Consider the following 26,527-nt stretch of genomic DNA (forward strand, 5'->3'; position numbering starts at 1 on the left):
AGTGGTTCACCTTCTATTCAAAATTATATAACCCTTCAGAAGCTTTGTGAATATGCATTGAAACATACACCATGGCATAAATCCAAGAAACACAAAAGCTTGAAATCCTCCAGAAGAATAAAGCAAAAACGAACTTACTTCACATCCAGACTGCATTTGCCAGGAGCACGACTCCTTGTCCTGAGGGAGGACTCCCCTCTGGAAAGCATGATCACCCAGGCATGTCTGACACAAGGCTGCCTCCAAGTCTGGCTCCCCTGGGGGCAGCGGCACCCCCGAGGGGCCCGTGTACTTCAGGCTGGGGCTCGGATGCTTATCCACACTGACCATGGGACTCCTGATCCATCTTCGTACCTGCAGAGGGCAAAAGGAAGGAAACACTAAATGCATTTGATATAACTTCCCTGGATGTCAACTTGGGGGACTGGAGACCCAAGAAAGGAGGACTGAGTCTTGCAGCCCCTCTGTTTTCCCAACCTTCACACGAGAAGGATTGGTCAGTAATTTTTAGTTACTTCCAAGGAGTGGACATTACTTGTGCTGTCCATTTACCTTACAGAGTCTGTTGTCTGAGTTGTAAGATAGGAGTAATAATATAATACTTCCTTGAACGAAGCACAGTGTTTTTAAAATGCCCAAGTACTTGACTGAGCTCATAGTTGCTGTTCAGTAGGTGAAGACTGATATTCTGATGATGCAGACAGAGTGATACTCCATACATTTCTAAAAGGGATTGTCAGATACTCTTTCTGGGGGATATACTGATTCCACACAACTCAGAAGCTCATTGCTTCTAAGCAACCTGACATGTCTTTCACTACTACTATAAAAAAAATGTTAGTTACAGAACAAGGTGCTTCTGGCTAAGAAATGGTCTTGTTTGTGTTTAATATCCTAAACTTCACTGGTTGACTTGCTTGTATGTAGAATCCCTGTGAGCTACAGAAAAGCAGAAAAAAAAAAAAACCAAAAAACCAAAACCATTCTCACAGTGAAGGAGGTGATGCGTACACAGCACTACAGACAGGAAAGGGGCTATTTGGAGTGTTTGACAGATATGATCTTGTTTAACTCTCAGAACAGTCTGATAAAATAGGTACTGTTATGAAACCATTTTGCAGATAGAAAAACAGAGACACAACAGGATGAAGTTGATTTTCCCAGGCTATACCTGCTGATATAGACTAAAGGCAGAAAGTAGGCACCTTGAATCTAGAATTTCTATACACATCCAAGTTACAGCAATCACTTCGGTCTTATGTCTGTTGATCAAATGCTTAAAATTTACTTTGATTTAATGTGTCACTTCCCTTCTCTTTACAACTCCTGATAATCTTTTCATAGTGATTAGCATATAGCAAAAGGTTGAAAAAATCACAATACTGACCTTCAGTTAGTAATGTTACAATTGTATTTTTAAAAATACATTTTGAATAAACTCAAATTGCCAATAGCAAAAGAATGTTTAAGGAATTTATTATGTTACTTGATGGAATATTATGCCACCACTAAAAATAAGTATTACAAAAATTCTATGACAATATGTTAAAATGCTTAGAACATAATTACAAGGGACGAACCAACTATAAAATGTTCAATCACTATAATTATAAATGCAAAAATATATATGGTATCTATGCACAAAGTAAGGAAGGAAGAAGCAAAATGAAAACTGTTATGTTTATTCTAGGATCGTGGGTGTTTCATTTTTCCTTTTTGTAAAATCCTGTCATAATTATTCAGAAAATAATTTCTCTTAAAGTTTGTAAAAATCTTAAGCAATCAAAATCACACTTCCTTCATTGGCTACACATGTCTCTTCATTCACATGTCCTTCCATTTCATTACATCCTTTCAATACCATTTTTTTTTTTTTCAATCTGGCCTAGCAGTTAAGAAACCAGTCAAAATTCCCATGTCCCATGTTGAGTTCTGGGGTTAGATTCTCATCCATGACCTCTGAATCCAACTTCCTGCTAGTGCAGATTCCAGAAGGCAGTACTAGTGGCTGAAGTAACGGGGTTCCTATCATGTGTATGAAGTAAATGAGTTCCTCATTGGGTATGAGGCCCGACTTCTGCTTAGGCCTAATGCAGTTAGGCATTGCATTTGGGGAATCGTTTGACTGTCTGACATACTCACTTTTCTCCCTCTGCCCCATCTGTCAGCTTCTCAAATAAATGGAAAGTTAAAACTAAGCCAAAGTCATTTCTGACTTAAAATTTGGAGATTTTTCATCAATATTTTTGTACAATATGATCACATAGCATATTATTAAGTCTGTTCAGAAGTGTTTATCTTATTTGTTAATGGAAATCTAAATGAAACTCCAAAATTTGAAACTACAGTATAATCTCTCTTCTTCATGTCAGTACCCAAATGTGTTTTTAATCAATGTAAAAAGTATTCAGTTTCAATCTAGATGGAAATTTTTTTTTTTGTTATTTTGACCCAGAGAGTTTTGAACTTTAAGTTTAATAATTGTTTCTGCTTTGTTTCCAACCTCATATTTTAAAATCAATCTTTTTACTTTGGCTTACTTTCCACATTTCTCTTGCCGACTACATTCAATTTGGGGTTACTGCTAAATAGATTTCTCTTCAAATTCATTTGAAAATTGCATAGCTTGACCAATTAAGGATATCGGTATATTAAAATGTAAAAATCTCACTAACAAAGTCTCTGAAGAAGTCTGCCTTATGAACTTGAGTTATGGTTAAGAAATGAATTTGCTTACTAATGGGTTATATTATTTATTTAATAAAGTAAGTTAATAAGGCATCGCATGTACAGCATAAAATAAAGCAGAGACAAATGGTCAGGATTACCAAAAGTGGAAGGTTTTAAACAATAAGAGAAAGTGTTTTGGTCTATTTCCCATCACCACAATTAAACACTCAAGTATTATGAGAAGCATTATGAATAGCATTATGAGAAAAGAGATACAATAGCTCAGCATTCTAGAGGTTCAAGGTCATGGCACTGGCATTAGCTTGGCTTTGGTGAGGACATCATGGCAAATGAAAGCACGCTGGGGAGAGTAGGAACCTGTGGAAGCTATAGTAAGGAAGAGACCAATGATGGCTACCACACCCCACCTGTTGAAGGCCCCCCACCTTTTCCCACAACGTCCAGTGAGGACCTGGCTTTCAATACTCGAACTCTCAGAGGGCACACTCAGAGCAGAAAGGAAGGATTTTCAAGACTGCAATATGAGGGCTGAGTGTGACTCAAAGACGTTCAAGAGAGCAGGCAGAGGTAGTACTAAGTGTGGATTTCACGGGGAATCACTCAGGGTACAAATATAACTTTGAGACTTGAAGTAAATGGCCATGTTCTATGGGAATCTTCCCAGAAACCCAAGAGGCTGACGAAGGCCTGCACCTTTCTTGGATCTTCTGGAAAGCAGATGTCTAGTTGGCAACACCCATATTTCTTGCACGGGACAGGGGGAGTAGTGAGGGAGTTCTGAGGATTAAAACCATTAATGGGGGTCTTTTTTTCCACTTTTCCTCTTGCCACTATGGCAGCGGGTAAGGGTCTTTCTTATCTCCAAGCCCTCTCCCGTCACCAGGACGGGAGTCTCCTTTCTCAGTTTTTCTAATAAATCTTGCCTTAAAACTGAAAAAAAAAAAAAAAAAACCTTGCTGTATTTTTACTTAAATTTTGAAAATGACATGATTTCCTCAAGTGTTTGGGAAAGAGGACATGCGTCAGGTCTTGGATGCAAGAAGTGGCTGTTTTATGATTGCGAATAACCCTTGACAAATTTTGCAATTCCCACATGGGAAAACCATGCCCTGTCACTCTCCACAGACAGCTTAGAAAGGGAACTGGAGAAATACCCTATGTGTCCAGATGTATGGAGAGGGATGTCAGTTACATGGGTATAAGAGCAAAGCATTATCTACCATGAATATTACTGATTTTCATTGCGTGCTCAGTCCCAAAACATTCTGTCTCGGTTGGCTAGATTCTCACTCTTCCTGGCTTTAGAATGTCCCTCCTTGCTCTTTCTTGACATATTTCCCTTGCTTTGAGGTCTCACAAATGAGTTTTATAGGCTCCAAGAAGAAGGCGGTTTATGATGCTTACATGATCTCAGGAGAGTGGCCGCATGGCGACTCGGGGTACCAGGTTTTCCCTCTGACCTTGGAGTCCAGCAAGGTGTCCCCCAGAGCTGCTGTGGAGAGCAACCCTCCCTCTGCCCCTTAGGGAATGGAGCTACAAGTGGCCCATTGTGTCCTTCCCGGTGGTGAATTGCTCCACTGGGGGAAGAGTAGTTCACCGTGAGTGGTGTGGGGAACCCTCAGAGACCAGTCACAATGGCTGGCAGAGAGTGTTAACAGCTGTGTGCATGTGACAAACATGAATGCCCGGATACCAGCAATAGCCCCGGCTGCTGCACCACCTGGGCTCTGGATTCCTTCCGAGCTATACAAGCGTTGGTGAGGAGCACTGTAAACAAACAGATGGGGCTGGGCCATCCTCTTTGAGAACAATTCAACAAGTCCTTAACTTGGCCCTTATCAGAGCCAGGTCCAATCGGGCTTGAGCAGCTATTGCTATCAAGTGAAGAAGTAAAGCCCCTTATGAACCACTCAGCTACCCTGATGAAACGGTGGGCACACACACACACTGTTGAAAGGATTCACTATCAGATCCAGTCTATCTCGGTTTTTATTAATTTCTTTCTTTGAAAAATAAACTGCTTGGAGAAGCAGTCACCCCTCCAACCACAAGATTGTAACTCAGGAGACGGGCCAGCTTCTAGGGATTTTCCACTTGCGGCTTTTCCTGTTCTGTTATGTAATAGTAAACAGCACTAAATGGTTTCTCTGATCATGACAACAAGGGGTACAAGAAGAGTTACAAAATGTCAGGTCCTTGGTTGTGAGCTTGCAGCTATAATTGCTTGCGATAGGACTCTTCTTTTTCGGGGGGAGTAAGGGAGGTTGGATGCACATTTGGAAGTTTCCAAAGACGCATCTTTTGATTCTGGGAAACTGACTTTTGTAAACAAATACCATAGTGACTTTTAAGACCAGATACAGTTAATCCAGTTTCCTAGTGAAACTACTTGGATCATTCAATCCTGTTCTGGGACTAGCTAGGACCTGAATTTAATGCAGGAGCAGGCTTCTGGAAACACATTCCAGTCACTTCAAGGCTGGCGGCTGCTTCGTTCAGTGCCGTTGCGTCCTGAAGAGCCACATGGGTTCTTCAACTGTCCATGGTCACCAGACAGCCTTCTTTTCTCTGAATGTCTGTAGTGTTGAAAAGCCATGGGGCTTTTATACTAACCGCTTAGAATGGCTGTGTCACCTTTCTGATTGGACTGTAAAGGTTAGGACTGCTTCTTGGTTAAAAAAAAAAAAAAGGTCCCCTGAGGCTAACATGTGTGCTGGAATATAAAGTAGTCAATAAGATGGGGATTACTTGATTATTTTTGCTGAGCCAAAAATTGATGTATTTATGGATCTTCATGCGCTTTGTTCACATTCTCTAATGAGGTGATAACTCCGCTCTATTTAGCTGCTTCTCTTCTGCAGTGCATCTACCCCAGAGCAGAATGAGTAGCTTTTGGAATTCCCCATCTTTCCATGCCCTTGGGAATCCCCAAGCCCTTGCTCCTGAGCTGTGTCCTTGCAATGTGTTCCAGGTTGCTAAGTTCTCACATCGGTGTCTCTGGGATGGGTCTAGGGGATGGAGCATTGAGGAGAACTGGGGGAAGGGAGGGTTCAGCTTTCTGTGCTGTGTCCCTGCTGTTACTGCAGGTGGTTACCAGGATGGAACACTCCTTGCCCTGTAGCAGTGTAACAGAAAACTTGAAATCTATACATATGAGAAAACTCCAAAAAGTCCATGGAAACTAGGCATACATTTCTAAAATGTTTTGCACGATAGTCTTCACTTTTAATTCTGTTTCTCTGTGAACTTTTTGATGTTCCCTGTCCACCTCCAGCTCGGCATCCATGAAGTCACCTCTTTGTCCCTAGAGAGGCACTGACCACATGTCAAATAGATAAAAGCTCTGGAATTCAGTAACAGAGGCTTTCTTGTGAAATGAAGGTGAAATTCTTCTCATTCTTTACAATTGAAGGGGGCGGCACTGTTTTTTTTTTGTTTGTTTTTGTTTTTGTTTTTTGGTCTGTGTCTTCCTTGGTTTGTCAGTTTCTGTAGAAAAACAGTAAGTTAGGAGATAATGGCTTCAGGTACCAGGGTTTGGAGGTTGCCTCCTCTCTGTCCTCCATGATAAAGTCTTTTTCCAGCATTTTTCCTCCTTCTCTCAGGCGCTGGGCTACTGTCTCATAGGATAGTCAACGTGCTGTTCTTGCAATGCCTTCCAATGCCAGCAAGCTAACTAAAAACAGCCCTCAGCAGCCACAAGCTCTGCCTTGGCCCCCCGCACCTTCCTTCCTGACTGCTCCAATTCCTTTCCTTCCCTCCTGGGTTTCATTCCTTCCCCTCCCGTGCTCTTCCCCACTGCAGTTATTCGTGAAATTGTAGCTGGGAACCCCTGCCCAGCTGAGGGGACCCAAATGAAGAATATGACACACGGAGTCTTGTTGTTTTGAATAAGCAAGTTTTCACCGAGAGGGCAGTCAATCTACACAGCCCTTGATTTACCCTGGAGAAGTTCTGACTAACCTATCGTAAGACCAAATTAGCTCATGTTGAAAATGGGTCTCCCCCACTTCAGCTCCTGGACATCTTAGTCAAAAAGCTGTAACTTGCCCTGTGTCCGTGGTATCCTCACCTGGTGAGAGGCTGCCTGGCTTTCACACTTACTTAAAGATGCCTGTTTCATTGAGATTCCGGGAAGCCCAACTGAAGAGACAGAAGTGAGTTGAGTGACTCTAGCTGAACAGTGGTAAATGTTTGCTATGAGTTTTATAATTTCACTGCTCAAGAGAATTTTTTTTTTAACACAAGGTGTTAAGGGAGAAGAGATGAAGGGTATTTAGCCAAGCTGGAAGAAATCAGGGGGAACTTCCTGGAGGAAGTGACCGTTGCACTGAATCTTGTGTGTTGAGTTCTAAGATATTTCCAGCAGAAGGAACCAAAGACACAGAACCACAGAGGCAGATCTGCATGGGATTTGAAGAAAACAGGCACCGAAAAAATTAAAGGCAGAGATGAAGTTTGAGTTCTGAGGTTAGGAGTGCCACAGCAATGTTGAGAAGCAGCTGGTCAGCAGCGCCCTTCAACTCAGAAGAAGGAAGCATTTAAGATGATCAAGGTTGCAAGTGGGTAGCTGAGTCAGTAATGGCTTAGCAAAGCAATGACAGAAACCAAATGAGAATAGTAGCTTGCAGACCGGAAACAAAAAAAGAACCACCGAATCTGTCAGGGGCAGGAGTTTGGCACAGCAATTAGGATGTTGCTTAAGGATACTGCGTTCCCTGTTGGAGTGCCTGGGTTTGCCTCCTGGCCTATTCCCAACTCAGGCTTCCTGCTGATGCATACCCTGGGACACAGCAGGTCTAGGCAGCTGGGACCCTTGCCACGCACCCTGGTGACCTGGAGTGTGTGCCTGGCTCTTTGTCCTGCTCCTGTTGACTGCAGTCATTTGGGCTGCGAATCCAGAGATCTCTGCCTCTGCCCCTCTTTCAAATAAATAAATAAATAAATAAATAATAAATACAGCAATTAAAAAATAAAACATATTGATTTTTTTCTTTGTCTAGTTCCTAGTAGAGTGTGAATTTCAGGGTCCATGCTGTGGCGTAGATGGTTAACCCAACATTTCATGTGGGCATTGGTTTTCCAGTTCCGGTTGCCTTCCTTCCGATCCAATGCCATGGGATAGCGGCAAAAGATGGCCCAAGAGCTCGGGCTCCTGCAACCTTGTGGGAAACCAGGAGAAGCTCCTTCCTGGCTCCTAGCTTCGGTTTGGTATAGCCTCAGATGTTGGGGCCATTTGAGAAGGGTTCTAGCAGATGGGAAACTTCTTTCTCACTATCTCTCCCTCTCTCTCTCTGGAACTCTGCCTTTCAGTTAAATAAAAATAAATCTCTAAAAAACAAAAGAATGTGAATTGCATAACAACCAAGGTCCTATTTCTTTCACAAGTTCATTAATGAAGCATTCACAGATTTTCCTTTGGGTGTTCCCTCTTTCCTAGCTTGTCCCCCCTCATTTCCTGTCTGTTCACTTTCAATAGAAGCTCACATGGGAAGAGAATGGCGTGATGTCAGAGGTTAGCACCACTCCCAACACACAGTAGGTCAGGGAGAAAGGCTTACTGCTTGATCCAATACCAGGAAACATAAAAGCCCCAGGGGTAAAATATAAGAGGTAATTCTTTCTTTAAAACTTAGTTTTGCAGGTATGTGGGGGTGGGAAGGAACTAATAAAGGTGCCAGCCATCATACAACAGGGTTAAAGCTAGTCTGGGGCTGTGGTGGGGGTGAGTGGGCCCTGGTTTATGTGCAGGGAAGCACGTTCACAGTTAAGTTTGTAGAGAAGATCAAGTCCAGGGGTGAACTTCTAAGGCAACAACAAAGCAAAAGAGCCCAAGAGTCCCATAGCAAAAGGACTGGGACTCTGAGATGTTATCCCCGCCTCACAGGGAGAGAGGCTGAGGATTGCAACCTATAGAGTGCTGTGATGAGATGTGCTGCACTATGAAGGCATCAGAGTAGGGTCAGGGGAGAGCAGCCTACAGCAGGTGCTGAACCCCATCTGCCTAAGGAAAGTCCATCTTCTCCATGGGTCTCCAAACCAAGGTACCCTGAGAGAGAGTTTTAAAAATGCAGGTGCTCTAGTAAATTTTGAAATTTTATTTTTAAGCTATATGAGACCTGTGGAAAGGAGAAGGAAGGCTAAATGGAGCATGACATGAACAGAGCTTGACGATTTGGGAGAGGGGCAGGATAAGGAAGAGAACAGGGATCAGGGTTGAGAGAAGACAATGGGAGGGATATTCCTGCCAACATCACAGCATGCAAGTGTCATGGTATGTCCTCACTGCGAGCTTGGTGGCACTGTTCCTTGATGATCAATTCCTGCCTTCTGTTCTCCAGTACTCTCCCACACTCTCAATCTAACACAGCATCATGCCGCTGTTACAATGAACAGTATCCTAGCCCAATGTAGGGTGAGGTGTGGAGACATAAGGCCACCCACCAGCAATCAATATTGTCTTTATATGATGTTGTAGCACGGGAGTTAACTTGCACATGATTTACTTGTAGTTTCTTACCATCTACTGAGAAAAAAGAAAATCTGCAGTGAAAAAAAAGAGTTTTTATTAAAATGAATAATAAGGTAGTTTAGGAGGATTGGATTTTATTTCTGACCTTGCAACTTAAGGCCTTGATCAAGTCACTGAATGCATTTGAATGTCAATGACCTTCTCAGGCCAATAAAGGTCTTGGTACAGGTGCAGCTTGTGGTCTCTTTTCGCTATGTCACAGATTCTAGGTCTTTCCACTGAAACCTCTCACATGCTGCATGTGGCGCAGAATGGTTGAAAGTGTAAGTGTTCAAAGAGCTCCTGCTTTTCCCTGCACATCTTTTCCCTGCCTGGCATTCTAATTGCATTCTCCTATAACTCTGTATTTCCGTCATTAGATAAATTAAAAATAGATAAATAAATGAATAGATCCACCAGACATTTAAAATAATCTTTTAGTCTTAAAGAAAGTTGTTAGCAAATCCAGTTAACTTGCCAAGATAGACTAACAATAAACCTCGTTATTTGAACTGTATACATTACTTAATTAAGTTGAAAGTAGTGAATGAAAGCGACAATGATTAATGTCTAAACTGGAGATTTCTTACCACCTTCTGTGTTTCTGCTCTTCTGCAGAGTGGAGACCTCCTATAAAAGCAGCCGGAGAGCACACTCGCTTTTAGATCTCTGCAGATCCAGCTTTCCTCCGACTGACGCTTATGCTGTACTGGTAATAGCTTCTATTTCTGTATCCTATTTGCTCCCCTCACTTCATGTTTTATAAATGAAGAAAAGGGCTAAGGTTAACAGTTCCCTGAAAACAAGAGGAGTCTGTGCTGATAAATATGTATTTTGAAAGTACCTACTACATCCTACATTTGGGTAATGTCTGAAAATGTGAAAGGCAGGAGCACTGGATTGAGAATGGATTGCAGATGTGTTTTGATCCTACGGAAATGAACAAAATTTGAAAACTCGTGGTGACCTGGGGACAATTGGAATAGAGAAAAATGACTCTTTATGCACAGAAAAAAAGATTTTTGCCAGAGAGTTGTGTTTGTGTATTCATGATAAAGGGTCAGAATTGACGGTGTTTCACCGCCTGCAGTTACAGTGTATTTTGTAAAAGAATGCCAATACCAGGCAGCACAAACTGATACATATATTTAAATTTCTATTAGAAAGGCGCATTTACAGAGAGAAAAAGAGACACAGAGAAAAGATCTTCCATCTGCTAGTTCACTCCCCAAATGGCTGCAATAGCCAAAGTTGAGCCGATTTGAAACCAAGAACCAGGAACCAGGATCTAGGAGCTTTTTCCAAATCTCCCATGTGGATGTAGAGTCCCATAGCTTTGTACCTTCCTCTACTGCTTTCCCAAGGCCATAAGCAGGGAACTAAAATGGAAACGTGGCAGCCAGGACATGAACCATCACCCACGTAGGCTCCTGGTGCTTTTCAAGAGAAGGATAAGCCAACTGAGTGCTTATTTTAGGCTTATTTATTTATTCATTTATTTATTTATACAAGCTGACTTCTTAAGGAAAATACAAAGGGGGGATATAATTTACACATAAGTATTTAATGTTAGGAGGGCCCCCTCAGTAGGCCCAGAGAGGCAATAGCAAAGGCCTTAGCTTTATGGGGAGATCTTTACAGAGGAAATTTTACATGACAATGGGATTAACAGAACCTTACAGGGGTTGCTGTTGAATACCTTATCTGAGCCCCTGTTTGAGTTCTGACTTCTCCACTTCTGATCCAGCTGCCTGTTAATGAACCTGGGTAAGCAGTGCAAGAGGACTCATGTGTTTGGGGCCCTGTCACTCAGTTGGGAGTTTCAGTTTCCTGGGTTGGCTTGGCTCAGCTTTGCTCACTGGGACCTTTTGGGAAATGAATTGCTGGATGGAAGATCTCTTTATTTCTCTGTTTCTCTCTATCCGTTAGTTACTCTGCCTTTAAAGTAAGTAAAACAATTATTTAAAAAAGTTAAAAACTTCTGATCATTGTGTTTTGTCTCCATTTTTGACTGTAAGAGCAATATTCAAGATGAGTCAAGTGTCCAATCTGTACACAGATATGAAATTACCAAATGTTCTGTCATCTTTATGCAGTGATTTGGCAAAAACATACAGAACCCCTAAAGCCAAAAGAGAACATAAATCCTTGCCGAGCATTGCTCACAGAGTCCCTCGTTGAATCCACGCATTTATTTTGTCATCCTGGCACTCTTTACTGTTTGATGGCAAAGTCAACTCCACTTCCATCTCTGCCTCTATTTCCTAGTTTTGGTAGGTTGGAATACCTATTTTTTAAAACATTAAAAACTCATCCAGTCTATGCATTTATGTGAAGGTATATTATAAAATGATTCATATTTACAGTCAGCTAACTTTCTTCTTCACGAATATGAGTGGACCATTCAATAACTGAAAAGGCCTTCAGGGACCGGCATGATGGCTCAACTGTTTAATCCTTCACTTGCAGACACTGGGATCCCTTATGGGCATTGTTTTGTGTCTCAGATGCTCCACTTCCCATCCAGCACCCTGCTTAAAGCCTGGAAAGGGCCCTCAGAGCAAAACTGACGTTTCCCTGAGAAAGAAGACATTTTGCCTATGGTTTGCAGATAGATGGCCTGCCCTACCAATTTCAGGAGTGAGATGGCCAGAATCTTATGAGTGAGTTCATCTTTGTGAGTCTCTCCATATATATCTCTTAAGAGTTCTGTTTGTCAGGAGGTCATATGCACAGAGCAAGGGGGGACCCCAGAGTGGAGCAAGTGGACAGGAAAAGGCTTGTATCCCAACCCTGAAGATTCGGATCCTCACCAAGGACTATCAGTACAGGCACCAAAGACTACATCCCAACAGACAAGGAGAACACAGGGAAATGGAGTGCCTTTGGAGGCCGAGAACTCTGAGGTCACCACCCCTGTTTGGATCTACCACATGGGATGGAAGGGCCCAAATCCTTCCTCGCAGGATCCAAGGTCATCAGAACAACAGCCAGGAGCCCTGAGGGATCTACAGAAGTAGAAGAACAGCAAACTTCCTTCAGGACTATGGAGAGGATCTTCTTCTGGTCCTTGCTTAGCTCCAGCTTTGGATCCCCACCCTCTCATGCAGTGACCATCAGGATAGCCCCAGAGCCCGCTCCCCCCCCCCCCAACAAAAGAAATAGAATAGATAGAGAAATGCAAGGAAAGCTTAGAACCAAACAGGAAACGGTCAGCGTGGATTCACACATACCTTACTAGGTAGAACACAAAGATCAGTTACTCCTCACTAAGGTGTTGAAGATTTCTCTGCACACCCCTCCTAAAACTGTTCTGCACCTCAACTGTTGACAAAGGCCTTGTTAGATTTATAAGCCAGTTTAGACTATCCTAAAATCTACCAAGTTCAGCAAAATTATGCTTCAACACAATAAACTGCCAAATACTAAAATGAAAACAGACACGAGACAGCTGAATAGTACTCTATAGCCACTTTAAGATATATAGCAGCCGGTTCTGTGTACAAACAAAAACTGAAGAGTTAATGAAGTAGTCACAGGATGTGGTTAAGAACCTGCACTGTTATAATCTATTGATTACTCAGTACCATGTCAATTAATTCCATAATGTTGTAAATTGTTGTTGATGTTGTACTGGGGCTTCTAATTGATCGGTATGATATTCTGCCAGCTCTACCTTCAGACCAGAGAAAGTCTCCACAAGAAACTGTTGAATTTATCTGGACAATAAGATGCTGGACTCTATGCTTGGTATATGCTTGCAATGAAAGAATCTGGACTTAATTTGAACTGTAATACTGCAACAAGGTGGAGGAATCCACCATGGTGGGAGGGTTTGAGGAGGGGATGTGGGAATCCCAGAGCCTATGAAACTGTGTCACATAATGCAACCTAATTAATAATAATAATAATAATAATAATAAAGAACCACACACACAAGGAGTTCTGTTTGTCTGAAGAACTCAAACTCACACAGAGGTCTAATAAGAAAGATGAAGATAAGACTGGAGGAAAGTCATGACAGTTTCCTGGTATGTGAGTAGCTGTTGTGTGCAAGATGAGCCAGTGAATGGAGGTAACAGAAAGGTGTATTGGGCTTCCTAAATACCTAAAGTTAAATGAGCCATTTATTTAAAGATGGCAACTGCCCTATAGAGGACCATTATAGAGGAAAATATGGTCCATTTTTTATTCCCAGAAGTGTCAAAATAATGCCTTTTTGGTTATAGGTGCTATGTGAATATCTTGCTTACAGCCCTTTTATGGTTCTTGTGGACTTTATTTGCCTTTAAAACCCTTTCTCTGAAATCTTCATCATGGCCCATACATAACATAATGCAAAAATACAAAAATATAATCTTCAGACTATTGTATAAAGCTCAAAGCTCCCAGATGCATATGTATCTGATGAGTAAAGTTGCTCAGATGGTTCTAATTTTATAGAAGGCAAGCTTTTCTGAACTTATCCAACTACTCTCTGCTAGATGAGTACAGTGATAAAGTCAGCAAGTTTATAACTTCCAGCCAATGTTTTTCTTACCATACTGGGCAGCCCTACTCAGACACATGATTTTAGCAATGTGTAATTTCCACAATTATTTTCTATAGAATTGTAGCCAGTAAAATAAGCTTTATTTTTGATCACTCAAGAATTGAAAACCAGATATTTTAAAAAGGCCATCTATGGGATGCACAAATGACTCTTTTGTATTGTATTGTCAAACACAAAATAACTCTTAAAGGTATTGAATAAATCTGTTAAAAACATCATAAAAATTATTTCAAAGCTTTGAGGGGACTTAGAAATTAACTAACTCATTCCTGTGAAGGATGTATTTGAGTGCACTCCACGCATCCAGGCCTGCATATCAAAATGTATGCAAATGTTTCCAGGGAGGATCTCGCTTATATTTTACCTACTGCCATGTGCATTCCATACATTTTCTGGCTACAATTATTATTTTTTTAATAATAATAAAATATTATTATTTTAGCAATTCTTCAGCAATTCTTGCTAAAATATGGAACCAATGTATAATATAACTATTTTTTAAAAAGGACTTATTTATTTTTATTGGGAAGGCACATTTACCAAGAGAAGGAGAAACAGAAAGAGCTTCCATCTGCTGGTTCACTCCCCAGATGCCCATAACAGCCAGAACTGAGTCGGTTTGAAACCAGGAGCCAGGAACCATGAATCAGGAGCTTCTTCCAAATCTCCCATGTGGGTACAGGTTCCCAAGGCTTGTGTCTTCTTCTACTGCTTTCCTAGACCATAAGCAGGGAGCTGGATGGACAGTGGAGCAGTTGGAACACAAACTGGCACCCATATGGGATCCTGGCACTTGCAAGGTAAGGATTTTATCCACTGAATCATCACACCAGGTCCAAAACATAATTACAATGCAATAGTAGTCCCCTGCCACTGGAGATGAATGTAATGGATGTCCTCATTTGAAATCTGAACTCTCATCATTAGTTCTTAGATGGAAACTACGAGTGTTAGGTCTCTATGCTAGCCACATTGAAGGATATTGTGTGTGTTCTGATTCTGTTTAACGCAATCTTGTTTCTGGTTTCTTTTATCTCACTAAATTATATGCAATTATATTAATTTAGTAAGGTGCAAATTTTGATGTATTTTCAAAATAGATTCCTAACAGAAGTTATTATTTAGTACCAATACACAAATCAATAGCAAATCTTGAATTTGAACTTACTTTTCACTACTTTTCAGCTCTTAAAATTTCCATGGTATTGTTAATTATTTGCTCCTTTCTGTGTTTCTGGAAACAAAGACTTTTTTAGTATGTAAACATTTTCAGAGGTGTCACATTGTAAAGAAAACATGTTTACTTCTTGATGAGGAGGAACATTTTTTCATTTAAAATGTGAGGCTATTCTGAAAAGTGAGTTCAATTGACATTAATTTTCTTGTTAACCTAGATTTCCAGCCTTTAATTCAGAATTCTGCACAAAATAGTCTGCTGAAGATATGGCATCTTATAATGTTTATTAAATGACCACTTCAGATTATGGTATTCAAACAGGCTAGCAAAAAAAATATTATCTTTTCTTTACACAGTATGTCAAAGTCAATTTTTGGAGCATGTCTTCCATTCCTCTCAAAAAACAGCAGACTTACAAGTAAAAGGAATGGTGATCTTTATTTTCAGCAAGTTGGATGTTAAGTAGAACTAAGTCCCCTGGGTTCTCTCAAATCAAACTGTGAGCCAGTGATTTATCCTGGACACCACACAAATGTGAGGAACCATGTGGGGGTTGCCTGATATCAGAGCCAGGGATGCCACAAGAAACTGGGGTATCCAACTCCATCCCACTACTGAAGAACCAACCTATGAACCCAAGTCTGCTTGCAAGTAGCATCTGGTCAACCTTAGGGCAGTCAGACCCAGGATGCGTGGTTAGAACCATCGATGCAGGAAAATGCTGCATGCTGAGAAGGCATGCACAAGTGGGCACTATCAACTTACAGGTTGATAAAACTGAAGGGAGAGATGCTATGCAAGTGGGGTCCAGAAAAGCTCCTATTGTCCTATTCTTGAGGACAGAAAACTTAGATATTATTACTTCTGCTTTTTCCCTGATAGTCATCACCATCATTGTCATCATGATGATGACAACCATCAGCTAATGACCTCTAGACTATTTACGCTGAGACTTAATTAAGGGAATATTTGTGAAGACCCAATTTTATAACTAAACAAAAATAAGACATGTTTTAGAGATGAGGTTATAGGGTTAGGGGGTCTGACATATCATCTGCTCCTTTTTGGTAAATATCAATCATGTGACTTTGTCATGTTAGCCATACTCAGTTAAAATGAGACAAGGCACCTGTGTTGGGACAGCCTACTATTGCCTGATGAGAAGAACCAGTGTGATGATTCTTTTCATACTTAATCTTCAATAGCATTTTTTTCTATCTCCTACCCCTCTACCCAAATACCACTGGCTGGACAATTTATATAAAGTAGATGGTGTTAGGCTCACAATCCCGGAGTTTGGCAAGCACAAGAGCACAACAACAGCTTCTGGCGGGCTTCTGGCTGCATCACCACATAATGGAGAGCATCCTGTGGTGAGACAGAGCGATTGTGCTAGCTCAGGTCTTCCTACAAAGTGACTAATGCCACTACAAGACCCCTATCTGCGTGGCCTCAATTAACCCTAAATATCTCCCAAAGGCTCCACCTTCAAATACCATTAACATTTGAACTGGGGGGTTATGTTCCCAATCCAAAAACTTGTCGGAAACACACCCACACAGAGCCAGCAGCAACCTCACAAACTTTGGAAGTCAGTTTGGCTATAAGATATTTAAGGAAAGACCTTGCTCAATAAGGGGGAGGGGGAGGAATCGTGATGAGTATGCCAGGGTACTTTGTGGAAAATGGAATTAAAAGATAAGTTTATTTTGGTGCAAAAATGTAAAAATTTTATAAATGAGGAGCTTACAAAAGTTCATGAAAGTAGATATTAGGAAGCTGTGTATATATTTCAACTCTTTGCATGAGTAGAAACATCTTTTAATCCTATTTTTTGCACAGTCTTGTGGAGTGCCCTTATAGCAATGCAGCAAAAATTTCAAGGACCAGTGGAGGAAACAAATTTTCACAGAGTAGTCTCTCATGGAACAGCAGGGAATTATCCCAGAGAGACTTGTCCATTGCGAACAGCTTATTTAGATATGAAATATAAGATCCCTTGAATTATGTGTCTGATTGCAGAGAAGTCCCTCACCATTTTGTGAGGAGAGACATGTCTTTCTAGCCTCAAAGATCTCTAAAGAAATAGAATGCATGCGAAGGGCTGCCAAAGGGGACACTTCAGTGAACCCTAAGGAAAATTGCTGAAGCAGAAGCCAGTCCAAACAAAACCCTGTCAGATCACAGAAATGGCCTTGCCAAGTCCCACATCTTTCCCACAGCAGGAATGCCTGGTATTCTAATGTTTTTCTTTGGTATGCTCACTGTTAATGATTTTCCTTGCTCTTGAGAAGGCCAAGTTAGCATGGAGCGATGTCCACCAGCAGGGCACCATGTTTTATTCCATTATTCCATTATTCTCAAACCAACATCCCTGATAGTGTCAGCTTAGTGTAGCAGCAGATGTTGAAACATGTGGAGGAACTACAAAGGCTCTTGTAATGTCAGCTTCATTTAAACCGGAACCCCAGAGTTTCCACAGAAACCATGAAAAACCACAGGATCCTCTGGTCTGTATGCTCCCTCCATCCATTGCAGTCAATGATTTTGTTTTGGAAACAGAGAAAGCCGTCTGAGTCAGCAGCCTGAATGCCTTTGTTTGCCATGGTCACACCACATGTTCCATATATTCAACCTTCCCATGCCTGGGGGAAAACCATGTAACCCCTTCTCTACCCGTCAGGATCTGTCTTCTATAGCAGAGGATCTCACCTCCACAGATTCAACCCATGTAAATTAAAAATATTTGGGGGAAAAATTATGTCTTTACTGAATAGATGCAGGCTTTTTCTTGTCTTCATTGACTAAAATAGCTATTGACACAGCAATGACATTGCCCTAAAGACCCCAAATATCTATAGATGATCTGATGTGCCCAGAAGGGTATGTATAGATTCTGTGCTAATGCTGTGATATTTATGTAAGGGGCTAGATTCTAGTACCTATGGAGGCCCTAGAACCTCTGTGAATACTAAGGGTGTTTTTGTCAAACATTTCAGACCGAAGGTAGGTAGTGTCCCAAACTGAAAAGTATTTTTTTTAACCCTTTGAATGTGGCAATTAGTTTAAACAGTATTTCCTGAGTCATTACTATGGGCAGCTTAGCATCTTTGTGGAGATAAACAGATGAATAATGGAATAAACTTTCACTATTCAGGAAATCCATAAACAGGAATAATGTTGTCTGGTTGAAATAGAAAGTAAACCACAGGTGTAATTTTAACTGAGCTAGTGCACCGCATTAAATTAAAGGAAATGAAGATGAAATTAATTTCATTGGTATAATCTACCAATTCATTGGTAAAAAAATTATCATCCTAAAACAGGCCTTGCACAAAATTATTAATGTGATGTTTTATATTTATTTCTTCTAGGCTGAATCGTTATATTCTGCCATTTTGGGAGCTCAATAAATCTGTTGCTGGGGGCTGCAATGTGGGCTGTGAAGATCTAATCCATAGAAGAGTTAAAGACAGGACATAAAAGGTGGTGATACCAGGTCCATTTGGTTTAGGAGGACATTTCACACAGAAGAGACAGCATTTGACTTTGGTCTCCCGAACAGTGGTTATTGAGTTGATCGAGTAGCAATGAGGAGAATGTGTTGAGGCTAAAGGACCTGTAGGAAGATGCACCTTGCAGGAGAAACAAGTTGGAACATGGAAGCTCTGTTCAATGAGTATAACCTCTGGGACTGGGCTGGTAATGTGGTGAGTTAAGCCAACACATGCGTTGCTGGCCTCCCACATGGGAGCCCACACCCTCGGGCCCATATCACCCACGTAAAAGACCTGGACTCTAGGTATCCATCTGGCCCAGGCTTGGATGTTGTGGCCATTTGGCAAATGGATCAGTGGGTGGAAGCACATGTTGTCTCTCTTTCTCTCTGTCATTTTTTTAAACAGATAAATCTTAAAATAACAGCGTGTTATTTTAGTTTGTTCTAGTTTTTTTTTTTTTCCTGTGTTTCTAGTTTGTTTTAGTTCTAGTTTGTTTTCTACGTTGTTTCCCAAACGCAGTCCATTTTGTGTTCCAGCCACTAAGGACTGTGTGTCACTGCCTGTACACTCATGCCTTCCCACCCATGTGCAGTGCCCAGCCTGGTTTTTATCTGGTTTGGTGCACCATCACTTCAAACACTTAGCATAGTGCTCAGCACTGAAAACCTAGTTCCTGCTCAATGAGCATATTGGAGTGAAAGAGTGCAGGAACATGTGGAGAACAAGAAAGGGTGAGGAAGGAAGGTTGAGGCTCTGTTGTTGAGGGTCTTGGTGCTACGAGTTGGTGATGCGAGTTGGTGATGAATCCTGGGGGTAGACCAAATCCACCTCCATGGCTTTCCTATGAAATGCTGCTCTGGGGCCACGTGTGGGATGGTTCCAAGTGAGCAGTGTTCACTCTTAGAAATCTTTGAATGAATCCAGAGGAGACTGAGTCAGGTTCTGTGCAGTGGGAGAGCAGTGATGTAAACATTGCGAGAGAAAATCATTTCAAAGGAGCTGTACACACTTAGAGCTGAAAGGAGCGTTTGCCATTTTCTAGACAAGGGAAATGAGGCCCATTTTTACAGATGAAAAAAGTGAGTTCCAGAAAAGTTTTATTTAATAAAATCTTTGTGAGCATACTACTCTATGCAAATGGATTTCATTAGTAAAATAAAACTCAGGAAAAGTCTCAAAGTTCTAAAAAAAGAATTATTTTATGAATATTAAGTTATGTGGAAGGAAAAAGAAAAAGGACCCCAAATGCATTTGAATTGGAAATAAATAACTGTGAAGTTTTGCACCAGATGGCCCTACATGATGGCTCATGTAGGCTAAATCCTCCCCTTGCAAGTGTCCCATATGGGTCCAGATTCATTTCTTGGCTGCTCCACTTTCCACCCAGCTCCCTGTTTGTAGCCTGGGAAAGCAGTTAAGGATGGTCCAAAGCTGTGGGACCCTGCAGCCATGTGGAAGCCACGGAAGACGTTCCTGGCTTAACTCCTGACTTTGAATAGGCTCAGCTCTGGCTGTTGCAGCCACTTGCAAAGTGAACCAAAGGATGGGAGATTTTTCTCTTTCTCTCTGTAAATCTAATCTGCCTTTTCAATAAAAATGAATAAATCAGAGAAAAAGAGAAAAGCTTTGCACCAGACATGCTTGACCTTATCACTTAAGTTATTAACTTATTCAGACAAGGATTCTGATTTAGCACTCATCTAAATATTCTTTTTTTTTTTTTTAGTATTGTTTTAAAGCTTTTTAAAAAAATTATTTGAAAGGCAAAAAGAGGAAACAAGAGCCTCCCATCATCTGGTTCAATCCCGAAAGGTCTGCAGTATCCATGAAGGAGCCAGGGTGAAATCAGGAGCCTGGGACTCCTGCCAGGTGGCAAAGACGCAAGTACTGGAGTGGGCATCTGCTGAGCCCCAAGGTGTGTGTCAGCAGGAGGTTGGATTGGAAGCAGAGGTGCAAACCAATCGCAGGCACTCCAATATGGAATGTTGGTGTCCCAAGGGGTGGTAGAACGCACTGAGCACAGTGCCTGCCCCTCCAGCTTTTAAAGAGTGTCAGTGGTGTTACCAATACTTCACAGTGATGGAAATATCAAGGGCTCTCATTTCATACAGTAAAAAAGAAGGAAATTAAGTAACAGCAACATGGTCATGGAAGGTTATTCTCTAAGTCATCTGTCATCTTCCTGATTAGATAACTTTTCTGGTTTCCGGAATGTATTTCCAGCTCCATTTCACGTCTTCTTCTGGATACTTTGAAGAATGAGACCAGAACAGAATGTTTTCAATTTGGGATGAATTAAATGCTGGCAATCTATACTTTAAGATCTAGGTAATATAAAGTGGCTCATAATTTGCCAGTTCTTGATAAGCTGTACACATCTCACTACTACATTGGAGAAGATTTAAGTATTTTCAAAATCTTCAATAGTTACCACTAACTAAGATAACATTATAACATTAAGTATTAGTCTTAATATTTCATGCAGTATTACTGGTCATACAGTGTCTAAATGGTGAAGCTCATAGATTAGAAGCAAATAAGAGGATTAAAAGATCTGTATTTATTTATTGGCCAAATCACAATAATAATAATAATAATCACTAGGCTTTCAGATTGACATTATAAAATCAAAACACCCTTGATTAGATATAAATTCTGCTTTACAACCAGCTATTGTGACTTGGTAGAGATCAAGCTTTGATATACAACTTTTAAGCCTCAAATTTTGATAATATTTACTTTAATAAAACCTTCTGCTTGAATGTCAAAAAGAACAGAGTTGACCACTTTCTAAAATATTACAATTAGACTTGGAGTCCACATAGTTATCTTTAGTGAATTAGGAAAAGTAAATAATATAAAGCTAAACTCAAGGAAGCATGGATATTATAGTGATTTACGGAGACACCAAAGACATAAATCAGACATAATTATCTGATTTTCAAAACCTAGTCATTTTCACCTTCTCAAATACCTTCTAATTCTTTGATGATGCACAACAGAAAAAAGCTTATATCAAAGCAAAAAGGCAGACATCGAAAGATAAACGCTGGGTCTGAGTAACCATTTGAGATCCCATTATTCCTCTGGAGGAATTCACTGTGTTAGATGCAAGAGGTGCTAGGGGGAGGAAAGGCATCTGGTTCTCAGGAATTTAGCAACACACATCACAAACGCTGCACCTTTGTGCCAACTGACAATCAGGTGAAAGTTCCAGATCAAGGTGAATCTTCTGAACCGATGGCTGAACCTGCAGCTCAGTTCTTGAACAAAATAACAGGAAGAATTCCTGTAGCAATGAGATCCTTCTTGTCTGATTCCACAGTCTTCTCCACACCCTTTCTTGTCTTTATTTTTCTCAAGCACATTTCCCCATCTGTTTTGTTGTGCTTTAACTTTTTAGAATTAATTTAATTTTTTTTTCAATTGATTTGAAAGGCAGAGTGGCCAAGAGAGACACATAGAGATCATTTCTATGTTGGTTCATTCCTCAAATGCCCACAACAACTGGGGCAGCCTGGAACTCCATCTAGGTTTCCCTGGTGGATGGCAGGGCCACAAGTATGTGAGCTGCCTCTTAGGGTGTACATTAGCAAGAGGCTGGGTTGGAAACAGACCTTGTACTTGAACCCATGCACTCAAAAACATAATGCAAGTGTTTTAGGTAGCATTACTAAATATTCACCCCTAATTTTTTAGCTGCAGTGAAATATATATACATATAATCATAAGAACATTTATGTCATTCTGCAGTCATTACTGCACCCATCGCTGGAATTTTTTCATCCTTCCAAACTGAAACTCTGTCTATAAAATTGACTATTCTAAGGACCTCAAATAAGTGGAGTCCTATAACATTTGCCCTTCTGTGATTGGAGTGAATATTCTACTTTTACAGTTCTATTGGCTAACTTCTTGATAACATATTTCCGTCTGTGTGATTCTCTTGTTTCAGTCCCTCGTCTCAGCCTCTAGGAACCAGTAAGTTCTCAACAAACACTGTGTAAACCAATTAAAGGTTCAGGATGAATCACAAGGCAGCCCAGGGCTGGGAATCCGTCAACACTGAGTGGAAGATTACTGAGAACTCACTGTGGGTTGGAGACAAGCTGACCTTAGGCAGCTTGTCTGTACATGGGTTAACAGAGTAGAAGATAATCCTACCATAGTGAGATCTGTGCCACACCTGAAGAAGTTCATTGCTGAAAAAGCAGACAGAGGGACTTGGAGGATAAGAGGGTGCAGATAACAGGGCTGCCAAGGGGAATTTTAAATCCTGAGGTATGAATGTGTATTACTAAGCAAAGGGTGTGTGTGAAGGTCAAGATCACAAGAACATACCTAAGCAACAGGGATCACCCCGCAGGCACAATCAGTTATTTTCAGGCATGGCATGGCATGATAGCCTAGTGGCTAAATCCTTGCCTTGCAACCACAGGGATCCCAAATGGGTGCTAGTTTGTGTCCCAGCTACTCCACTTCCCATTCAGCTCCCTTCTTGTAGCCTAGGAAAGCAGCAGAAGACAGCCCAAGACTTTGGGACCTTGCATCCACATGGGAGATCTGGAAGAAGCTCCTGACTCCTGGCTCCAGATTGGCTTGGCTTTGGCAGTTGCAGCCACTTGGGGAGTAACCAGTAGATGGAAGATCTTTCTCTCTGTCTCTCCTTTCTGTATATCTGACTTTTCAATAATAATAACGAAAAAGTAGATAATCAACTATTCTCAACTACCATTAGTGAGATGTCTTTTTAAATAGCCTCTTAGAACTGCAAAACCCTTGAGCAGATAGCAGGATAGGATAGCCGTGGAAAGGCATGCTCTTCAGCATGGCAGGGAAGTGCAGTCCAGTGTGAGCAAGAAGGGGAACAAAGGCAAAGACATGAGGATAACAGATGGAATCATGAGAGCTTTCTTAGCCTCCCTAATGGTCAAACTTTGAGAGCTCCGGTGAACCACTGCAGAAGCTCAAGTACAGGATGTCAAGTTCAGACTTAGGTTTTACAAAGTGCTTCTGAGGTGAAGTTTGGATTACTCCAGGGAAAAAGAATAGCAGCAGGAGGTCATTTAGGAGGCAGTGGTAGCTCTCCAGATAAAGGCCAAGGTGGCCTGACCCTCAGCAGGGAAATAAGAATAGAAAACAAAGGCTATTTAGAAAATGGATTTTTTAGAATTGATAAAGCTGGATTTTTTTCTTCTCCTAAATGATCTGATGACGCAGGCAAGACAACAAATTTCCTATAGCAATAGATGGTCAGCCTAGAATGCCCATTGCAAAACCACAGCAGGGGATGGAGAAACGATGTGATGTCATGGAAATAGACTCTCAAAGGCCATCAGCTGACCTGAGTCATCTTATCAGTATGACCTGAGGAAGTTACTTCAGCTGCAGAATGCTCAATACCCTCTTGGTAAAGCAAGTCTAAGGAGGCCCGCATTCCTGAGTGAATCACTAGGGGGAGAGAATCATTGACCGTTTTGTAAATGGAAATGCCATTTGGGCTAGTGTACAATAATCAATCAATCAAGGATAATGGTTACTGCAGACTGATACTTACTAAGAGCTGAACGATCACAGAAAGAGAGTACTTGCACAATTCATAGCAGGAACAGACATCTTAGAACTTTAGCCAAGTCTAGAATAACACAGGAATTCAGCTACCCTTGAAGTAAGCGTGATGGGTGCTAGCGAAAGGATAACACTTCAGGTCAAAGGGCAGTGAGGACAGAGAAAGGGAGGTTCTGTGTCCCTGAGATGGCACAGGCAGGGGGGTAGGCTACAAGGTGAAAGACTTAACTGTGTCCTTCTGTCCAGACTGAGCAGGGGATTTCAGCAACTACGTGAAGTAGTCGGTTGAGATGCAGCAGAATCCACAGAAGCATGGGTAAACCATTTGAGAAAAGGATTCTCAATCTGGAACTACTCAATGTTTAGAGAGAGAGAGAGAAAGAAAGAAAAAAGAAAGAAACTAAAAATGAAAAGGAGTGAGAAAGTGGCAGAGGGAGGGAGAGCCGCAGTAGAAATCTGCAGGAATAGAGAACTTACTGTCACAAAATTGGGAATGGACCTGGCTTCCAACACCTTGCTTTCCGCTTCTCCCTGTGACTTTGGGGAAATACTTTTCATTTCCGATGCCTTGTTCCTCGGGAAAACCTCACTACTAAGGAAAGTTGCTGGTTGGTCTCTAGTGCTGTGACTCCTTTGTGGGAGGACTACACTGCTGTGATAAGGAAGTGGGGAGATGGTAGAAAAGGAAGTTGGCGGTGGGAAAGGGGAGAGTCCCTATACCTTCAAAGTTACATAATGAAAAACAATAAAAATAATTTAAAAAAAAAAAGAAAGAAAATTAAGAAAAAGAAAGGCAGAGAAGCTGAAAAGGAAAGTTGAAGAGAGACTATTACAGTTCAGGCAAAGGACAGTGATGGCTTGCAGCAAGGTATAGGCGCTTGAGATAAAAGATTAAAAACAGATAAGCAATCAACAGCTACAACAACAGAAACACTTGTTTTTGAAGCAAAAGAATGTACTGATAAATCACAGACACACAAAAAGAATAAAAAGGGAAAAAAGAAAGAAAGAGGAATAATCCCCTTCTTTAACAATAATTCTCTATAAAAATCTGTAATAATAGAATCCTGCCTCTAACATTAGCAAATGACAGATTTGGTTACAGAAATGGAGAAAATTGAGAAAGAAAGAAAATCAAACAGTAAGGACAATCAAGAGATTAGTTTTGTTTTTTTTTTTCACTCAGAATTAATTATTTATTTGAAAGGCAGAGCTATCGAAAGAGAGGACAATACAGAGAGAGAGCGAGCTTCTATCTACTGATTCACTCCACAAATTGCTGTATCATGCAGGGTTGAAGCCAGGCCAAACAGTGGAACCCAAAATGAGGGGCAAGAGCCCACACGCTGGGCCATCCTTGTGTTACTCAAAAAAGCGACAGAGATGAACAGATGGAGAAGGACTTTTTATCTGGCGCTTCAGTCTCCCCATGCTTGTAACAGTCACTGGTGGAGCAGCGCAAAACAAGAAGCATGGAGCTCAGTCTGGGACTCCCACCTAAGTGGCAGGAACCCAAGTACTTGAGTCATCACCGGTGGCCTTCCAGGGTGTGCATTAGCAGGAAGCTGAATCAGAAGGCCTTAAATTCAAGTGGCCTGGTAAGGATGCAGCCATACCAAGTGACATGTACCTGCTGCACCAGATGCCTGCCCCAAGAGTTCAGGTTTCGAATGTCACTAGATCCAGGTGTTTGTGGCATGTTTTGGTGAGAATATGAAATGTTCAATTGGGAATAGGAGTCTTGTACCCAGGAACTGATATATTTATGAAAGGGATATAGATTATATTTAAAGCAGGGGAAAGAATGAAATCTTGAGTTGTGGGACAGGCAGAAGACGATGGGGAGCAGACAGAACAGTGAAGAACTGCGGTTGGAGGGAAACAATAGAAAGATACAGTGAACGACTGGTTGGCAAAGCATTGACCTTGAGTCACAAGCAATTTAGGGAAAGACAGACCAGAAAGAGCCTGATAGGAAACTGAGGAAGCACACAAAAACAAGAGGGAAACTTGAAGAGGCCATAAATGTGGGGCCCCTGAAAGAGATATTTCAGGAAATAAAGAGTAGTAAAGAGGCTTTAAAGGACATTTCAGAGTGTTGATGATGAATGTTGATTTTGAATTTCAAATAGATTTCTTGTCTTGACTTCCCAGCACCAGGCAGATAAGATACAACTTTGTATTTAACTCTTTAAATTAGAATTTTGTCCATAACTGGTTATGTTGTAAGAGAGTATTGCTTGAATATCTCTTCCTCCATCAGTGTCTGGTGCACACGTAACTAAAACAGCGGCGTGATTTGGTGTCATTTGATTTAATGAGATCCTGTGTGAATGAGTTATTATTTTGGCACTGAAGCCAGACACCACTGCAATTGCTCAAGGGACAACTGTCTATAGGACGTTAATTAATTATGTTCAGTAGTTCTTAAGCCTATGAACAACGAAATAGCAAAAATGAATCCTTTTTGATGACTCACAGATCTTTTGAGACACAACTTTTAGTCAAGCTGCTTCCAAAGCAAAGAGATT

At 41.1% G+C, this 26,527-nt stretch overlaps 1 protein-coding gene across 1 annotated transcript in view; it reads right to left on the reverse strand.

Moving 5' to 3' along the window:
- The window catches only part of SGK1 (serum/glucocorticoid regulated kinase 1), a 112,008-nt gene that overhangs the window by 73,147 nt on the left and 12,334 nt on the right, over window positions 1-26,527 (reverse strand). The window contains exon 2 of the mRNA XM_040965670.1: window positions 139-354. Within this exon, the coding sequence (XP_040821604.1) occupies window positions 139-354 (216 nt within the window). The remainder of the gene's footprint in view (window positions 1-138; window positions 355-26,527) is intronic.

The sequence above is a fragment of the Ochotona curzoniae genome, unplaced genomic scaffold, assembly GCF_017591425.1.
Source record: "Ochotona curzoniae isolate NIBS_2020 unplaced genomic scaffold, NIBS_Ocur_1.0 scaffold_3890, whole genome shotgun sequence".
NCBI classification, from domain to species: Eukaryota; Metazoa; Chordata; class Mammalia; order Lagomorpha; family Ochotonidae; genus Ochotona; species Ochotona curzoniae.